Consider the following 20,633-nt stretch of genomic DNA (forward strand, 5'->3'; position numbering starts at 1 on the left):
TGTTGGTAGTGGCTTCAGGCAGATTGGTGTAAATTCTACACTTGATGTCAGATTTTTCTTTCACAATTAAAGTAACTATCTAACCTTTACTTTGGTGCTGCAGCAGGTCTATCTGATCTATGCTCTGTATGTAAGAGGAATGGCCACATCTGGGAATGAGGTGGCTAATACACCAAAGAATTTTGGTTACAGAGTACGTTCAATTTCTTTCTCTTTTTTTGCTCTAGTTCCTCAGGGGAGGTCTGCCTGCAATGGTCTTTGGTGATGAAATTCTGTAAGCTTCATGGCCTGAAGCCCAGTATCTCTTTTCTGCAAGACTGTGCCAAGTCTAACAACTGGCTCCAGTTCATCGTCCAGTCCCAGATCCACAGACACCAACCTGAGGAGGTAAGGGAATGCAGGGAATACAATTGACGCGCTCAGACATAGTCAAAGGAAAAGCCATTGGCTGTAATGGATATTCCACATCAGCACTTTTGAAATTATTGGGTACACACTCTTGGTTCAGCAAGAAAGTCACTCCTATACAGCACAAGGTCAGTCCATGTGCCTGCTGTGTAAGGTGCTTTCTGTAGAATATGACTTTACATTAGGAAGTGATGCCGTGTTTGTTGTGGTGTACATTGTGTATTGGGCAGTCTGTTATGTGAAGTACATTTTGTGGCATCAGTGTGTATTGTAATGTGCTGTAGGTGTTTCATTACCAGAAGTGCTGCTTGGGAGCGACTGGGCAGCTAGTATTTCTTATATTTGTACATGTGGGAGTGACAGATACAGAAAGAGAGAAAGTGAAACAATTGCTGTTGGTTCTGGACACAGTGACGATTCCTTGAATGGTTCATTTCTCTACCATTCCATCATAGTAAGTGATCAACAATACTTGACTATCTGGATATGCCGTATTTTTGAAGAAGTATTTAGTTGTCTGAAATGCCTTGATACATTATGTTCGAGGCATATGAGCTGCAGATTACACACTATGCATAGATCGCCATCTGGTGTTGGGCCCGGATGTTTGCACTTGTTTTGGTCTTGGAAAGTCTTTGGAAGTCACGAGGTAGGTGACTCCTCATTTGGATCATAGTGCGCATGGGCATCAGCTCCATCCTCAGATAGTTTTTTCCCGCCATCGGGCTCGGATGTGTTTCTCGCGCTCCAGTTCGGAACCGTTAACGTTTTTTTCTTTCGACGCGCAATCCTTCCCTTTTTGATGGTATTGTCTCGATCGGGTTTTCCCAATTCACGCGACTCTCAACTTTGAAGTCTTCGATTCCGGTCATCGGCGAAGGCCTTTGGGCCTACCTGGGCCTTATCATCTGGCTCATGGAAAGGACGCCATTCAAAAAGTGTCCTCGATGTGGGTCAAAGTTTCCCCACACTGATCTGCATGAGGTGTGCAACCTCTGCCTCTCACCAGAGCAGGAGGCCAGAGACTGTCCAGCTTGCGCCTCTTTCCGCTCCAACAAGACGATTCGGGACCGACGAACTAGAAGAACCATGGCTCGCTCGTCGTCTTCGATCCCCGACGACATCTTCCAAGAGGGCGTCGATGTGCCAGAGCAGGGGCGGGTCGAAGAAGGCCTCGTCAGCGCCTCCGAAGCTGATGACTCCGACGTCGAGGACATCACTCCAGCACAGAGGGTCAGGAGTACAGACTTCGACCCTGACCCCAACCCCCCCTCGACACCATCTAAAAAGGCTTCGTTCACACCTTCACCTTCGGGCTCAGGTGCACACCGAGAGACTGCTTCCCCTGCCCCGCTTCCGGGCCCGGTAAACAAGCCTACTAAGCCTTCAGGTGACTCTAGCTCGAGTCAGCCTACCCTCGGTGCTGAAAAACATCCACAGCCACCGAAAAAGAAGCCGTCCTCTTCCTCATCCACGCCGACCACTGCTTCGACATCCAAGCACTCGGTGCGGAAGACTGGCACCGGCTCCTCGACACCGACAACACACTCGGAGCCGACAAAAAAACTGCCACCGAAGGGCCCCGACTCCCATGCGTCAAAGCCGAAAAAGACCTCGAACCAACAGGTTCCATCGGCCAAAGACACTGCAAAACCGCACGGTTCCAAACCCAGAACTGCTACCGAGTCGGTGCCGAAAAAGCCTACGGAGCCAACACCATCGGCGTCGAAGGATCTGCCTCCCACAGAAGAACTGTTTCGCCCAGATCCTACCCAAAAAACTCTTGTAAAGGATCCTAAGACTGGTCACTTAATGCGTAGATTCAAGAAGCGACCACTAGATACGCCTGCACCAGCTCCACCACCTAAAAAGAGAGATTTTGCTACCCCTCCATTAAGTATCCCTTCTCCTCTTCCTCCTCCTCCTCCCCCACCACACCGCTCTCCTACACCATCCCCTACTCCAGTAGATGATGATGATAACACCTTGGATGATGCAGGGGGAGGTGCGGACGATCAAGGGGTCCCTGGTCCTACTGGCTCCCCAGGCCCCTGGGATGATTATAGCATCCCAGACGTCCCTTACATCCCACAAGAGGACATCTACCCCTCCAGGCCTTCCCCCCCAGAGGACACTATCGGCTTTAACCAGCTCCTCCATAGAGCTGCCCAGTACCACGGGGTTGACCTACACACAGACCCCGTGGAGGAAGATTTTCTCATGGACACTTTTGACACCACACAAAAGTCCACCTCAATTTTACCAATGCTTAAGGGGGTCATTAAGCACGCACCAGAGGTCTTTAAAGACCCGGTCAGGGCTAGAGTCATCAACCCTAGGATCGAGAAAAAGTATAAAGCCGCCCCTACTGATCCAGCCTACATTAAAGGCCCCACACCACTAGACTCCCTTGCAGTCTCCAATGCGCGAAAAAGAGCCAATTCCCAATCATCAGGTGACGCACCACCACCAGATAAGTAATCTAAACTCCAGGACGACTCTGGCAAATGAACGGCGTCACAGGCGGCAAACATATGGTGCATTGCCAATACTCAAGCGCTGTTAGCTAGGTATGACAGGGCACATTATGATGAGCTTGAGTCCATAATGCAGCACCTCCCAGACAGGTATAAAAATAGGGCCAACGAACTCATACAAGAAGGTAAAACCATTACTAACACCTCCATCCGTTGTGCCTTAGATGTAGCAGATACTGCCTCAAGGGCAATAAACACCAGTGTCCTCTTGCGTAGGCATGCCTGGCTAGGCATTTCAGGTTTCAAACCTGAAGTCCAGAGTTCCATTCTCAACGACCATTCGATGAGCAACACCTATTTGGCCCTAATGTTGACGTATCCCTTGAAAAAATGAAGAAGGATACCGACACCGCTAAATCTATGGGAGCCTTGCAGTTGCAAGCTCCCAGACGTTTCTTTCGTCGCTCATCCTTCAAGAGCACCCCCAGAGGCTACTCCTCAGATAGCCCCTCCACTTCTTACAAAACTCCCACCCAATCCACCTTTACTAGAGGTTACCAAAGAGGTGGTTACAGGGGGAACAACAACAAAGGCAGAGGCAAAACCAACAACTCCCGCTCTGCCTCCACCCCCACCCAATGACTTCCCTCCACTTCCCCCAGACCATTCCACTCCAGTCGGGGGAAGACTTCAACAATTCCTTTCTGTCTGGACCAACATCACCTCTGACAGGTGGGTGCAACAGATAATTCAATCAGGTTACTGTCTCGAACTAACATCTATCCCCCCAAACATACCACCCAAACAGCGTTCAATGTCACAAGAACATTTGTTACTGCTAAAGCAGTAGGTAATCTCCCTCCTACAAAAAAGTGCACAAGAACCAATTCCCCTGCACCAACAAAACAAGGGAGTTTACTCCCTCTATTTTCTCATACCAAAGAAGGACGGCTCTCTAAGGCCTATTCTAGACCTCAGACCCCTAAACCTATACATACACTCAGACCATTTCCACATGATCACACTCCCAACAGGTCCTTCCTCTGCTTTCACAGGGCGACTTCCTTGCTACCCTAGATCTCAAGGACGCCTATTTCCACATTCCCATTCACTCTGCTCACAAGAAGTATCTCAGATTCGTAGTGGACGGTCAGCACTATCAATTCAAAGTACTCCCATATGGAGTCACAACAGCACCACGAGTGTTTACCAAGTGCCTAGCGGTGGTCGCAGCACACCTAAGAAGACAGCACATTCACGTCTTCCCATATCTGGACGACTGGCTCATAAAAGCCAGCTCATACAACCAGTGTGTACAACACACTCACGCCACTATCCAACTACTCCACGACCTGGGGTTCACAGTAAACCACACCAAGTCCCATCTGCAACCGTCCCAGACACAACAATACCTCGGTGCCACAATAGACACCTCAAAAGTGTTAGCCTATCCCAGTCCCGCCAGGATAGCAAGCATGCAGGCTCTTCTCACCAAATTCCAACCGCAACGCTCTCTTCCAGCTCGAGTGTTCATGCAACTCATAGGGATGATGGCCTCTTGCATATTCATAGTGCCTCATGCAAGACTTCAGATGCGTCCTCTCCAAGAGTGCTTAGCACGCCAATGGAACCAGGCTTAAGGTCAGTTAACAGATCTGGTGTTGGTAGACGGTTGTACTCATCGCTCTCTGCAGTGGTGGAACACCAAGAACCTTTCCAAGGGCCACCGTTCCTAGAGACGGTTCCTCAAGTAGTTATGACAACGGACGCATCGCTCACCGGCTGGGGAGCTCACCTACTACATCACACCAAGCAGGGCAGGTGGACACCTCAACAAAAGTTACTCCACATCAACCACCTGGAGTTACTAGCCATATTCCTAGCCTTAAAAGCATTTCAAAAACAAATATCAAGCAAGACTGTCTTAGTCCGCACGGACAACATGACAGCCATGTACTACATACAAAAACAAGGCGGGACACACTTTCTGCAGCTCTCTCAGCTAGCACAGAACATATGGAGGTGGGCCATACCTCAGAACATTTTTCTCCTAGCCCAACATGTCCCAGGTGTCCAAAACACCATAGCCGATCTGTTGAGCCGTCAAACACAACAGATCCACGAGTAGGAACTTCATTCACAAGTTCTTCAACCGTTTTTTCAAATGTGGGGGCAACCACCGATAGACCTCTTCGCCACCCACGAAAACGCCAAATCCCCAAGCTTCGCCGCCAAATATCCACACCCATTGTCCAAAGGCAATGCGATATGGATGAACTGGTCAGGCAGATTTCCGTACGCTTTTCCACCTCTCCCACTCATTCCACTAGTGGTGCGCAAACTACAGCAACATTCCTTAACTCTCATCCTAATTGCTCCAACTTGGGCCAGACAACCGTGGTACACCACATTGCTGGAACTCGCCGTAGTTCCGCACCAGAAGTTACACCTCTCTCCATGCCTCTTAATCCAGAACCATGGAGAGATCAGACACCCAGACCGAGCTCAGCTCAACCTTGCGATCTGGCTCCTGAGGTCCTAGAATTCGGTTACCTTAACCTTCCCCCTGACAGTATGAACGTCATTAAAGAAGCTAGACGACCTACCACTAGAGCATGCTATGCAGCTAAGTGGAAACGTTTTGTAATATATTGTCATAACAACAACTCCAATCCCCTAGATGTATCTATGCAACACATCATCGGATATTTACTACACCTCCAAAGATGCAACTTAGCTTACACGTCTATTAGACTGCATCTTGCTGCCATAGCAGCATATCTACAAAATAGACACCATCTATCACTTTTCAGAGTATCTGCCATAAAAGCCTTTATGGAGGGCTTCAAAAGAACAATTCCTCCCAGAGTACCAACTTCACCTGTGTAGAATTTAAACATCGTTCTCACAAGACTAATGGGTCCTCCATTTGAATCTCTACATAAATGTGAGCTACAATTCTTAACATAGAAAGTTGCTTTCCTAGTAGCCATTACTTCCTTATGAAGAGTTAGCGAACTACAAGCACTGACCATTCAGGAACCCTTTCTGCAGATGCATCATAATAAGGTTGTTCTCCGAACTAATCCTAAATTCCTTCCTAAAGTCATTTCTCCCTTCCACCTCAATGTCTGTGGTGCTGCCCGTATTCTTCTCGCAGCCACAAACAGTCGCAGAAAGAGCTCTTCATACCTGAGATGTCAAAAGAGCATTGCTTTACTACATAGAGAGAACACAACCCTTTCGTAAGACCAAACAACTTTTTGTGTCTTTCTCACCACCACACAAGGGCTACCCCATATCAAAATCTGGGATAGCTAGGTGGATTGTCAAATGTATACAAATTTACTACCACAAAGCAAAACGTACATTATCTGTTCCTCCTAAAGCCCACTCTATACGAAAGATAGGGGCTTCAATGGCATTTTTAGGAAACATTCCCTTACATGATATCTGCAGAGCAGCTACATGGTCTACACTGTACACATTCACAAAACACTATTGTGTAGATGTGCAAACTAAACAACAAGCTAGTGTGGGCCAGGCTGTACTCAAAACACTATTTCAAACTACTGCAACAGATACTGGTGGTCGCCGCTAGGAGGGGATACTGCTATACAATCTATGCATAGTGTGTAATCTGCAGCTCATATGCCTCGAACGGAATATGCTACTTACCAGTATGCATCTGTTCTTGGCATGTAGAGCTGCAGATCTACAGACGCCCACCCGCCTCCCCGGCTACCTTTATCAGTTCCAGTATTATCTTATTTAGATACAGCATACATGGGCATCTTTCCTGTTTCTTGCAAAGCTCCATCATTTCCCTGCTGGCGAAAAACAATCAGAGGATGGAGCCAATGCCCATGCGCACTATGATCCAAAGGAGGAGTCCCCTATCTCGTGACTTCCTAAGACTTTCCAAGACCAAAACAAGTGCAAACATCCGGGCCCAACACCAGATGGCGATCTATGCATAGTGTGTCGATCTGCAGCTCTGCATGCCAAGAACAGATGCATACTGGTAAGTAGCATATTCCTTATTCTACCTCACTAACTCCAGTATAGGGACTTGACTTCTTACTTGCCTGACCAATCCTGCTAAAGGGAGAAAATCAGATCAAGGTTCCTAATTCATATGCCTTTAGCCCACTCAATGCCTCCTGACTATGCCGTATGAAATGGTGTGAAATATGTCAACTGAAGGTAACTCTTATAAGTCAGATACAGGCTCTCCATTTCTCTTATGGTACTTACTATCTGTGCTCCCCTCTATTTATGCTCTTTCTGCCTATGTTCCTGTTCTTCTTAGGTTCATGTTTTGTCTGCTTTCCCCTCCCTCTCTTGTTCCCATTCACTCACTCTTCTCACTATCTACCCACACCTCTCTTCCCCTGCTCGCGTTTATGGTCCTACTCTCAGGGTTTATGTTACTACCACAGTGCCCGCTACACCTATTGCCGAGGTACAACTACATAAATGCTACTAGATAGACTGCCACTATGTTAGGTATGTTTTTAATGTACTACTTCTTCCAACTTATACAACTAGAAAGGCTTTTTAAAATTAAGTTATAAATAAATATTTACCAGCTTTGCCTTTTAACTTTGAATTCAGTTTATTTTTGTATAATTAACTCTAATGCCTAATTTAAATTAATTAAAATAACATTATATTAATTACATTACGTATTATTTTCCCTCATTCACAATGAATTTACATTAAATTAAGCCATCCCTTAATTAATTTTAGTTAAATTATAGCAATTTAAATAATTTGCCATAATACTAAACATATTTCTTTCCCTAATTTAATTTTAACTAATTTAATGGTAAAATAACTTATTTATGGCAAGCATAACCCTATCCAGTTATTGATTAATAATACATTAAAATAATGAATGTAATTAACTAATTTATAATTAATAGGTATACTTGAATGGTACTAGCCATTAACATGTTTAAATTCAATCTATTTAATTGATATGAAATTACATTAAAATGAATAACAGCCAGCTTACCCTAATGCTATCCCCAACCCTTCGTTAATTGGGGTTTTATTTAATGTATTTTTTTTTTTAATAATCCAACCCTAATTCTTAATTAGTTTATATTATATGAATTAGCATTTATTGAATATGTATTCTTTACTTTAATCTTAACCAATAATTAGTTAAAATGTATTTGTTTTTATAAACCACTAAACCGTAACCCTAGCCCTTAATGTAATAGAACAACAGTTTATTAAATCCATCCTTAACCTTCATTATGTGTACCTAAAGTTGAGTCAGGTTAATCAGAATAAGAGACCCACTGGTTACTGTATTTTAGTTTAAATGAATTTAATTTGTTTTGCTTTTTTATTAATTTACCTCAACCCTTAGTTTATTTTTAGGAAATAATCTTGAATTAAGCTATTAACCCAAACCCTTAATTTAATAACTTACCTAACATGAAGGTTACTTATTATGCATACCTAGAACCATTTAGCGGTAGTCAGTGTAGTGGTCACATCGATGTAGTGACCCATTGATGTAGTTTCATCAGTGTTGTGGGGTTATGCCCACTATACATCACTTTCTTTATCTTATTATACTCAGTCATCCTCTTAGACTTTTGCACCTTTTTCACTCTTGTCTGACACAGTCAGTGTAGTTCTGACCTTGCCGTCCTCTAAGCAGTTACGTAAGTATTGTTGTGGATACAGCTTTTTGGCTCTAAACACGTGCACAACTTCAGCCCTCAGCCAAGTCTATCTTGGAGGCAAAGCATTCTCTTTATGTATTGTTCAAATCAGTGGCACAGTTTTATCTCTTTTGTGTGACTCTCACCTTATTATCTGGATATTAAACACCTTGATGACTTTCTCTCACTAGGTTCACTCTATCCTAGCAGACTTTGGTGATGTGCCACTGCAGGATCACCTGGATCTAGCCTTTGAGAACATTCAGTTTTCTGCCCAGGCTGCTGAAGACAAGAAGGTCACCATGCAAAAAGAGGTGAAGACCAGGAGGACTGGACCACCACCCAGCACGCTGAATGATGTCTTCCAAGTGCTTTTCTGCAGCTGGGAGGATCCTACCCCTTGGAGCTTTCTCTTGGCGGAAGCTGTGAAACAGCGGATACCCCTCTTCAGCGTCTTGGCAGCTTGTCTGCAGGTGAGGTCTTTGTTTCTCCAGGATGCAGTATTACTAATCTGCAGTCCCAGGCCTAGCAAGTAGAGGTCACTGTAAGAGAAGCACTCCCAGCACTGGTTAACAGGTAACACTGTAAAGCCAGTACGTGTTGCTTCATCATTATACTAAGCACTCACCAGGAGTTACTGTGCTGTGAGTTACTGTGTAAGCTACACTTGCATTTCTATTCTTAGGAGTTGTAATATTTACACAGTACTCACTGTCCTGTTTAGCTGCTGCCCATCTGATTATGTTTTGTTTCATTATTTTCTCCTTAAGTGAAAGTTTCAAGAGGGTTTTAACCCAGTTTATCTAGGTGCATGTATTCAATTCTAATTGCTAAAATTACAAGTCAGCAGTACCTTATGATTTTGCAATCTAAATGCTGAGAGAGCTTTCGGCTACATGGATACAGATCTCAAGGTCAGTGTAATGGACCATTCCAAATATGGTTTTCACCTCAAGTAGGGAGACAGATGTATCAAAAGCTGTAGGTGCGGGAGTATGCAGAATTCTCTACTGTTGATCACTGATTCGAAGAGGGAGGGGCAAGACAGAGTGCCACCTGTCGCAGTAGATTTTACACCCACATAAGAGTCCTTAGCAAGGTTGATGAAACTGCCATTTTCCTGCAAAAGGATACAATTGACCTTATTATCACATACTTCACTCAACATTCATGCTATCCTCATATAGATCAGGTATCCAATCTTGAAAGTACTAGTCATGCTAGATTATATTGAAGTATTTGTTTTGCCTGTCAGCACAGGCATTACTTCTGCAAAGCTTTATAATTTATATGTTTTCCGGTTGTAAATGGGAGAGATTGCATGGCAGGTTTTGGGGTTGTTGATGCCAAGTGGAAATTTCAGCTAGGAGGTGCATATATATGCAGTTGTGCCTATATTAAATTATTTGAGTCTGTTTGCCCCTTTCTCAGATTGGAAAGATTCAAGTGGCCAAAATGGGAATGTTGCTCAGTGCACTATATAACTTTCAAGTGATGCCGAAGTTCATTCCTGAATCCTTGTTTTTCAAATGTTGACTATGTTTATTCAAGGGACATTCTTCCAGAGAGGTTTTACAGACAAAAAGAGAGTTGAGAGTTCAGGTTTTTCAGAAATACTTCTATGGCGCTCAGTTTCAGCTTGCGTCCAGCTGCTGGGTGTAGAAGATTATTTCAAACCTAACCGAATACTAAGTGAGGTAACTGCTCAGAATAAAATAAATACCAACCACAGCAACATTCAGGGTTCTTCTTGAGCCTGTTTGTGTGGACAAACATCCCCTGTATGGCTGTGTTGAGTGTACCCTCCTGCTTTGCAGTCCATGTTGCAAGCTCTAATTTCTGACCCCCACCACAGCACACATGACAGTTATGCGTGTGCTGAGGCCTTTATATAATGTGGAATGAGACCTAGAGTGGCACTCTGTGGTCGGTAGGGCATGTAAGGAAGTGGGTTTCTGTTGCAGTAACCCCCCACTTTTTGCCTGATACCTGATGCACTTTTCCTTGGTGTGCCCTGGGTCCCTGCCAATCATGTGCCCAGGGCCTGTGTTCCTTCCCCAAAAACAGTACTAAAGCCTAAACCCAATTGGCATCTCTGGCCACATGTCAGCCCCTGGTAAATGGTACCCTAGGTACCCAGGGTATTGTGACCAGAGAAGACCCCTAAGGGCTGCAGCACTTATTGTGCCACCCTTAGGGGCCCTGTACCCTGACACACACACACTGCCTTTGCAGGCTGAGTGTCCTGGTGCAGAAACACAGAGTCGACATGGCACACATCCCGGTGTGCCAACGCCACAAACCCACTCTCCTGGCATACATCAGCCACCCCTCTAGCTGGGTGCCCTATGCCAGTGGTGTGGACACAGGTGCATGAGCCCTGTGCCCCTACAGGATCCAGGGCCATTCCTGGGCACTGTAAGTGCAGTGATGCCATTAAGAGTATATGGTGCTGGGAGGTTGTCATTACGAACTCCACAGCACCATAATGGCTACACTGAAGACTGACAAGTTTGATATCAAACTTCCCAGCACATTAAATCCACACTGATGCCAGTGTGGGAATTAAAGTAAAATGCACTACAGAGGGCATCTTAGAGATGCCCCCTGAAACCTAACCTACAATCCACGTCTTGTCTGAGAGGCTGCCCAGGCTGCCACATAGCAGATATGTTGCTGGACCCCTGGGTGGAGAACCCCCGCTCTCCTGGGCCTGCAACAATGCACGTCCTGGGCGAGGTGCTAGGTCTCCTCCCCCAGGATGGACAGGGAGAAGCTTCAAGGGCAACTGGCCCCCACCGGTTCTGACCCCCTCTCTGGCGGGAAGACTGGCGGGAAACCCTACGTGAGGAAAGGGGGTGTGCCAGCCTGTGCCAACTCCACCCCTCAGGTGGGAGAGGCGAGGTGAAGCACAACTCCGGGCTCCGGCCACCTTGAGGATTGGGAGCCCTGCCCAATCACAGCTAGGCTCCTGCCCCCCTCCCACCAGAGAGGAGCAGGATAGGGGGTGTACTCACCCAGGACAGGGACCCATTGGTCCCTGCCCTCACCCTACCTGTAACGCCCCTAAATTTAGTATTTAGGGGCACCCTGAACCTTCCTTCCTCAGATCCCGATTTGAAACAAGCAAAAAGATCAATAAACCCGAAGAACTGCCGCGCAGCTGCTATCAAGAGGACGACACCAACTGACTTGGCCCCAGGCCTACCGGCCTGTTGATACTTGAACCTGCTCCTACAAAACTCCGGCGCCTTCCGTGGTCAGCAACCTCAAAACCCCGGAGAACCTGACTGCCTTGAGACTCTACCAAGACTGGGACTCCCACGAGCAGTGGTTCTGCTCAAAAAGCAACCCCCTGGTGCCAGCCAGGAACCGCGAATCCAGCACACTCTGCACCCGACGAGCCCGGCCTGTGCCTGAGTGGACAAAGACCCAGAGGACGTCTCCCCGGCGATTGTGACCTGAAATCCAGTGCCCAAGAACCCTCCTCGACGACCCAGACGACGCCTGCAGCCTCACAACAAGGGACCCCTTCAACCGCGACCAGCAGGGGGTAAGATTTCCCGATGTCAAAAGACCCCTGCACCCGGTGTCCCACGGCCCCCTGTGCCCAACTCCTGGGTGCCTACCTATCCTCCAAGACCCCAACTTATCCCTCGAAGTGTTGGTCGTTCCTGAAGAGTCTCCGTCCCCGAGCCTGCAGCCTTTGTTCACCTTCCAAGATCTCCATAGATTAACATTGAGCGCCCAACGGCTCAAAAGCACCTTGCACCCAGCCGCCCGAGTGGCCCTGGCAGTGCAACCTTTGTCCTAATCCACTTCCCCATTTGCCCTGAACAAGTGACCAGGAGCCCAGCTCCCACAGCCGCGTGGCCTGCTAGCCAGCAGCCACCAACCGCAGGCCCCCTGCCTCTCATTGAATAACAGTGGGCCTAACTACCTCTGCATCCGGCTGCCTCTGTGCCGCTGAGAGTGTACCAACTGTACTTACCTGACCCTGGGAGACCCCTGAGTCTATGCCCAGAACCTTGACTCTGCCAGTCGAGTACTTACCTAAAAGCCGATAACTCACTTTTCTGCCATAGGCTAACATTGACTGGTTTCACTTGGAAATTCTTCTAAGTGTGGAGTTTTGGAACTTTAAAATATTCATCTAAAATCAGCCGAACAACGAATTCCGATTTACTCACCTGTTATCAGGAGAGACCTCAGTGCTGCATCTTGTAGCTCAGAAAAGTAATTTTAACCGTACTTACCAGTAACTTGAATTTCCTTCCATAGGATATCATTGCCTGCTTTTTGCTGTTTGTAACAGTCTGAGCCCGGCAACCCTTGTCTGCCTTGGGAACTTCTGAAAACGTGTCAATGGAGCTTGATTCTTTTGTAGAAACCTATACTTTTGTATGAGCCATCTTATTGTCATAGCCGTTTTTCGTAATTTGCTGTTTTTTTTTTTATAAGCAGAATTAACAAAAACACATAGAAACCTTAAAATGTACTCATTATCTTAAGCCTTTAATCAGTTCATATACCTGGAAATGTAAGTTAATCATCAAATTTATTTTGTTTTTGACATGCTTTAGAAATCTATTTGCTGCTCAAATATGTTGATTGGTCGGCCTTAACTAATTATTTCCATGCTTCCATCCATGTTATGGCCTTATGCACATTTAGTCAACTAATATTGTGCCACACCTTTGTATACTGTTGAGAGGCCATTCAAAATGCATTTGGTTTAAGGTTTCAGGAATATCATGTCCACGTCTGCAAAGTGTCTTTTCATGGATACAGTTCTTTACGTTTCTTCTAGCATCCTAGTTTTAAAACTTGCAACCATACTTTTGAGCCATCCAATTTCCCACACATCTCTCTTTGCATTATGTCCAATGCTCATTTGTTAGATTCTTGAAATAAATAGCAGGCGATTTTAGGTATTTGTGACCTTTATACTAAGAATGAAACTTGTTTCTAGTGTTTGTGACCCAGTTCTGAAAACTGTCAAAGCTCATTTGTTTGCAATATTAAGATCTTTTGCAAGAATATTCTTGCAGATCTTCCTTATCACATTTTTTAAATGATCCATGCGTTTATCTACAGTACCAAAATGTTTAAATAATGTCTGATAGAGAAGATTATAATTTAGACCCTGTTGCACCTTAAAAAGCCAGTGGGATCCAGCCTAATCCTAGGTGTACACCAAGTCGTTGCACCTAAATTTCCCAATTAATCAAAATCATGATTGTTTTTTGTCCAGAAACCTATTTATTTCTCTTAGATTAGCGGAACCAAGGACCTTCCACCAAATGGCTGAATAGCGTGTATTACAGCATTCACAGGGTCTTACTACACATTGTGAAATCTTGATATCTCCTCAATTTGAAAGTTATCAAGAAACCAATTGTATCTTTTTGTGACATTTAGAGAAAGACATAATTTTTGTTTCGCTATTTACCCTGCATACTGGTTTTACCTCCTTCGCAACAATTTGGGAATTGCCTGCAATGTTGACAGTAGATAAAGGCATTTATAAAGGAATATTTACGGAATATAAAGACATATAAAGGAAGTTGACATAGATGCTTTCTCTTTGACGTAAGCACATGCATCACTTCCTCTAATGCAGATCCTATCCCCTGCCTCTGCATCACCAACCATCCATGTTTAGTTCTTGCCAGATACAAGACACAAGGAAGAGCTTCTCCTGCTATGCCTCTTATTTCAGATTGTTCTTTTGTTTTTTTGCTGTCCTCTCTTGCTTGAGGGGCATTATCCTGTTGTATTTTTTCAAAGTGCCAAAACATCTCTGGTGCCAAGGTATGTCAGTGCACCAAACCCAGCCTGTTCTTTCACCTTATCTAGACTGTACCCCATTTAGCAGACAGACTGCTAAAGAGGGCAAAGGCAGTGATCAAAGAAGGCAAGACCATTGCTAACTCCTGCCTCAAATCAGCACAGGATGTAGCGGATACCACCAGCAGGCAGATGTGCTCGAGCACCACACACAGGAGACACGTATGGCTGTGGACCCATGGATTCAAGGCAAAGGTGCAGGCATCCATAATTAACATGCCTTTCACAGGAAAAGAACCTTGTTGGAGCTACCATAGATGATGCACTCCAGTAAATAAAGAAAGATAGTGAACCATGCAAGATCATGGGGGCCTTAAAATCCAGAGGATCCTCGGGAGAGAGGGAACCCCCAACAAAAAGGCTTCAGCCAACAAGCCACTCACTAACCCGCTCAACAACAGTGGCAACACCCGGCAAGGCAGTCCTTGAATAGGAAACCCAGAGAGAGGACAACCGCTAAAGGAGGAACACCAAGCAAGTGACTCTATTCGCCCAAACCCCCACCACATAACACCAGTGTGGGGTGAGATCGATTGTAAACCAATGATAGTCCTGGGCAAGGTACATTATCAGTTCGGAGGGCTACACTTTGGCATAAAATCCGCACCAAGGGTGTTTATAAAGGGCCTATCGACAGTGGCAGCTCACCTGAGAAGACAGGGTTTACATGTCTACCCATAACTGAACGATTGGCTGGTAAAGGCAAACTTGAAACCAAGATACCACCAAGACACGCAAACAGTCATCACCACGCTACAATGCCTCGGGTTCACCATGAACCAAGATAAATCTGCACCACACCTGGAGCAGGTGAAAGTGTTCCCGGGGTCGACACTGGACTCCATAACAACACATGCATTTCCAGTCCCCAAGAGGGCAAAAACAATAGCAGAGCAAGCTCTCCTCTACCAGAAGGGCCAGTCTCTGACATTGAGGACTGTCACCCCCTCATACCGCATGCAAGACTGCATATGTGACCCATACAGGAATGGCTCTGCAACAAATGGTAATGAGCCACTGGGATCCTGGAGGATCTAGTGTTTGTCACAGCAAGGGTTCAAAAGGAACTAGAATGGTGGAACCCAACTAATGTGATGATAGAGACCTTTCAAATCACCAGCCCCCACTTTAACTATAACGACAAACGCATCCCACAAGGGCTGGTGAGCACAAAATGACAATCTGAAGGTCAGAGGACTCTGGTGCCCAGCTGACACCACAAAGCACATAAACTACCTGGAACTCAAGATGGTCTTCCTAGCCCTAAAAACGTTCCAGGCACATGCGAAGAGACAGACAGTGCTTATCCAAACAGACAACACAACGGCGATGTTCTACCTCAACAAGCAGGGAGGAACAAAGTTGTTCCCACTTTCTAAACTAGTGCAGGAGATATAGAAATGGGTGATTCAATGGAACACAAGCCTAGTAACAGTACACCTCCCAAGGAAACGGAACACAGAGAGAGATTGAGCAGACAAGAACACACCTCCCACAAATGGGACATAAAGTAGGAAGTACTGGACAGTGTGCTTATAAGCTGGGGTAGACCAAGTATAGACGTATTTGCAAGTCCAGAAAATGCAAAATGCCAAGACTCCACGTCCAGGTATCCATACCACCAGTACAAAAAGAATTGCCTGTCGTCAGGGAGTTTGCTTACACCTTTTCACTGATTCTCCTGATCCCAAGGTTACTGGACAAGGCCAGACAACCAGGACATCACTCATACGATCTCATCGCAATGGGCCAAACAGATGTGGTATTCAGACCTACTAGAGATTTCCAGAAGACAAATCGTACCAATAAATGGAACACATGACCTCTTAACAATGCAAGACAGAAGAGTGTGTCACCCAGAACTAGCCACACTCAATCGAACACCATGGCTCCTGAATAACTAAAGTTTGGATACCTGCAGCTCTCCCCCAGGAAAATGAAGACCCCCAAAGGAGGCTAGAAGGCCAATCACTAGGAAGTGGTTTACAACCAAGCGAAATAGATGCATTCAGTGGTGCAGGAAACATGAAAAACTAGAAAAAAGGATAGAGCACAGCGCAGTGCTAAAATATCTGACCCCCCCCTACTGGACAACAGCCTGACCTATGCATCACGAAAGATACACTTGGCTGTCATAATTGCATACACCATAGGAACAACAGGGAACATACTCTTCACTCCACCAGTGGCAAAACATATTCCTGGATCAAAGGAGTGGCATAGCCAAGAGCGGCACCAACACAAATATGGAACCTGAACACGGTGCTCGCGCAATTAATGACTGAACCATTCGATCCCGTGCTCAAGACGGAGTTGAAGTTCTTAACCTTAGAAACAGCATTCCTAATAGTGATCATGTCACTTGCAGGGTTCAGCAAGTTACAAGCACTCATGATCCAGGAACCATACCATACAAATTGTGCACTCTGAATGTCAGCGCCAGGATGCCTGCTAGGTGACAGAGCGCTTTACAAGTGAGATAAATAAAGAAATAAATAAATACCTTAAAATCCACAAGGACAAAGTTGTACCAACAAACCCTCAATTTCCACCAAAGGTGGTATTTCAATTCCACGTCAACCAAAGCATCCAACTACCAGATTTTTTCCAGGACCCCAAGTTACAAGCCAAAAGGCAACTTCACACCTTGGACGTGTGAAGAGCACTCATGTACTTCTACAAGAGACAAAAGCCATTTGAAAGGGGAAGCAACTCTTCATCTCCTTCACCAGAGCAAGCAACGGTGCAACAGTAACCAAGGGAACCAACCAAACCTGCTACATAAAAGCAGGAAAAACTTTACCCACACACCCCTGGGCACTCTCAGCCAGGAAGAAGGGTGCAACCCTAGCGTTCCTGGCTAACGTACGCATTAGCAACATCTGTATGGATGCAACTTCATTATCCCCAAACACCTTCACTAAATACTTCAGTTTGAACATTCAGATAATCAAAGAAGCACAGTTGGGACAGAGTATGCTCCAGCACCTGTTTGCCAACTCATCCACATTTCAACCCATCCTTCCCAAGGAGCCAAATATCATTATGTCATCAGATGCACAGCATGTGAATCCAGATAAGGATTCATGCTGCAAAATGAAATGATTACTTGCCAGTAGGAATAGTTTTGCAGCCTGAATAGCTTTCTGGAATTACATGTGACCCACCGGCCTCCCTGGAAATGGGGGATAAAGCAAACAGTCTCTCTCTCTCTCTCTCTCTCTCTCTCTCTCTCCCCCCTCTCTTCCTCTCTCTCTCTCCTTCTCTCTACCTCCCTCTCTCTACCTTCCTCTCTCCCCCTTTCTCCCTCTCTCTCCGCGCCTCCCAACCCCCCCTCCCACACCATGTGAATCCAGGAAACTCTTCAGGCTGCAAAACTGTACCTACTGGTAAATAACAATGTTGTTGTGATAGGTTCCACCATCTTTCTAGAAAATAGGCCACTACATTGATATCTTTGTAGCATCTGGCTCACCTGTTTGAATACTGGTAGGCCTGACTCAGCCTTTCTTACTTTCCAATGCCATAAAAGCAGAACCACACCTATGATTTGAACTCAGAGAGTCAATTTTGTGTGCTTTGTCTACTAGTCAATAATATTATCATTCCATCAATTTCTAGGGTGCACCTGTCATTCATTGTCTCTGTGTATGGATAATCACATGGGTGGATGACAAGACAGCGATGGAAGCCACTGCTCATGTGAACAACTCAGCGGAGACCCACAAATGGGACCTGCAGGACCTGACCATCATTTGGAAAACACTGCTAGAAAAGAAAAAGAGCAAAGCTCTCATCTGGGCCTTCCAGATCTTCCTAAAGGTATGGGGCTGTGGGTGAATAGAGAGTCAGATTGGGTCAAGCAGGGCAATCCTTGCCTGATACTAACAGGAATGAGTGACGTAGGCAGAGTCTGGTATAGCTAAGCAAGTTTTGCAACACCTGAGAGCCATACCTTTCTATGAAATAAAATTAAATGAATGGAATGCTCCATGGATGTTCGGTGAGACTGTGAGGCGATTGTGTAGGAGTGACATATGGTGAGCATGAAATATGTGGTTGTAGAACAAGAAACCTTGAAATATGAATTGTCACACTTCCAAATAAGATAAATATGATTTCATGGTAATTTGCATGCAACCGACTTGCAGCAGGAGTAGTGAGGGGGTACAAGGTGAGGAAAGAAACAGTCAGCTAAGGAAAAGTGCTGAATCATAGAGGTTTGCTGAAGTGATTGCCCCACCTCATTTAGAGACAGGAGAGCAACTTGGTTTCCTTCAGCATGCTCTCATTTTGCTCCACCAGCCAAAACCCTTTGCCTGCGACCCACACGCCACAGGACCTCAGATTTACAATGTTGGATGCCAGTCCTATTGAGAGCAAGCCTCTGTATGCTTTTTTTTCCTGTCCACAACCATTGTAAAATGTATGACAGTAGTGAACTTCAAAAATGAACAATATATTTATCTCATTCTCAATGCACTTGGAGAAAAGTCTTGCACATTAGGGACATTGTTTTTTTGTTTTACAGAGTCAATCCCCATTTAGAGGGTGGTGCTTTGGTTGTTTGAAATGTACTTGTTTATTTTTTAGACCGAAACACTATAATTATCTAGTGACTTCACACTTAACCTGCCAGATTCAGGCATGATACCTCAAGCCATAAACAGATCTTGCTGTCTCATAAGGCAGCTCTTCGAAACTCCCAAGTGGTGCACACACACTACCAACAATCCACACCTTATTTGGCATGGCCACAGCTGCACAATCTAATTGAAAAGAAACACTAGAGATAGGGAGCTTTGTCACTCGGTTCTTTCTGCAGTCCCAGGATCAAGAGTGGTGCTTTGAGACTAGGGTGCAGTGGCTGCAAGCACCTTAGAGCTCTGCCCTAAGCCAGCATGGAACTTGCCACTAATATGTGTGTTGCAGGTCGGAGAGTGCAGTCGGCACTATTGACTGAGACACTCCTGAGGCGAGAAGCCGGGAGCCGCGCTTTTAGAAAAACTGTTATTTTAGCATTGTATACTGTGTTTTTAAGAAACTCCTGCACTATTGCACCAACCCCTGGCACTTACCTCAATCCTCGCGGAGCAGCAGATTGTATCGCCGTTTCCGGCCAAAACGCTCGCTTCTTCCGCCATTACCTGTTCGAGGGAGCCATGAGCCACGCCCACCTCTGTTGGCCACGCCCCCCCCCCCCTCCGACGCCCAGTACACTCACTATAAAGCATGATTTCCTGCCGGAAGCGCAGCGGACGAGCGCAGCGGGCGCGACGATGGCGCGCCAAAGGCGCGCTTAAGGCAAGCTCGTCTGCGCTCGTCCGCGACGAGGACGCGACTAGCGCAGACAACTCTGCTCAATTGTGCTCGCAATCCTCATGCTACACCCGTGATACTCTGCTTAACTTGCGAGAATTCGCACACGAAGGTCAGCTCACCTTTGCTGATTCCGCTTCTCCACTGCATGACTTCGCACATAAGGGTCTGCTCCTGGGAGGCCTTCTGAATGTCAGATCATTGCCAAAGCATGCTAACGAAATTCATCTCCTTATTGAATCTCATCACCTGGATGTCCTCTTCTTAACCGAAACGTGGACTCACGCTGATTGTGACATTGAATTAGCATGGGCATGCCCTCAGGGCTTTAAAATTTTGCACCTTCCCAGACCCAAAGGCCGTGGTGGTGGAGTAGGTATTATCTACAGAGCCTCCTGGCATATTAACACCATAGACAGGACTCAGTCCCTGGGACCGAGACTCTCGGCCTCTCCATAAACTGCCACTCCGGAGATATTTTCACGGCTATTATTTGCTATCGCCCTCCAGGGACGTTCACCTCCCAACAACAGCAAGCGCTACTCACCACTTTTACAAACATGGCAACCTCTCACAAAAAACTACTCATCCTAGGGGACTTCAACCTCTGGCCAAACGGTAGTCTAGACGCTGGTCTAGAAAACCTCCTGCTCTCTTGCGAAAGCGTGGGACTCTACCAACTGGTTAAGCAACCTACCCACTCAGCAGGTCATCGACTTGACCTCATATTTTCCAGTTGTGAACTAATATACCTGAATAATATTCTGCCCATGAGCTGGACAGATCATGCCCTTATTAAATTCTACATTATCAGCACAAAAACTAGAACTCCGAATTATAGCGCCCTACCAGAATTTATGTACAGAGACTGGAAAGCTCTGGAAAAACGGAGTTC

At 45.8% G+C, this 20,633-nt stretch overlaps 1 protein-coding gene across 1 annotated transcript in view; it reads left to right on the top strand.

Annotated features, from left to right (window-relative positions):
• The window catches only part of SPG11 (SPG11 vesicle trafficking associated, spatacsin), a 623,940-nt gene that overhangs the window by 375,854 nt on the left and 227,453 nt on the right, over nucleotides 1–20,633 (top strand). The window contains exons 25-27 of the mRNA XM_085644681.1: nucleotides 228–387; nucleotides 8,761–9,042; nucleotides 18,041–18,241. Of these exons, the coding sequence (XP_085500807.1) occupies nucleotides 228–387; nucleotides 8,761–9,042; nucleotides 18,041–18,241 (643 nt within the window). The remainder of the gene's footprint in view (nucleotides 1–227; nucleotides 388–8,760; nucleotides 9,043–18,040; nucleotides 18,242–20,633) is intronic.

This window comes from Triturus cristatus, chromosome 3_1 (genome assembly GCF_964204655.1).
Source record: "Triturus cristatus chromosome 3_1, aTriCri1.1, whole genome shotgun sequence".
NCBI classification, from domain to species: domain Eukaryota; kingdom Metazoa; phylum Chordata; class Amphibia; order Caudata; family Salamandridae; genus Triturus; species Triturus cristatus.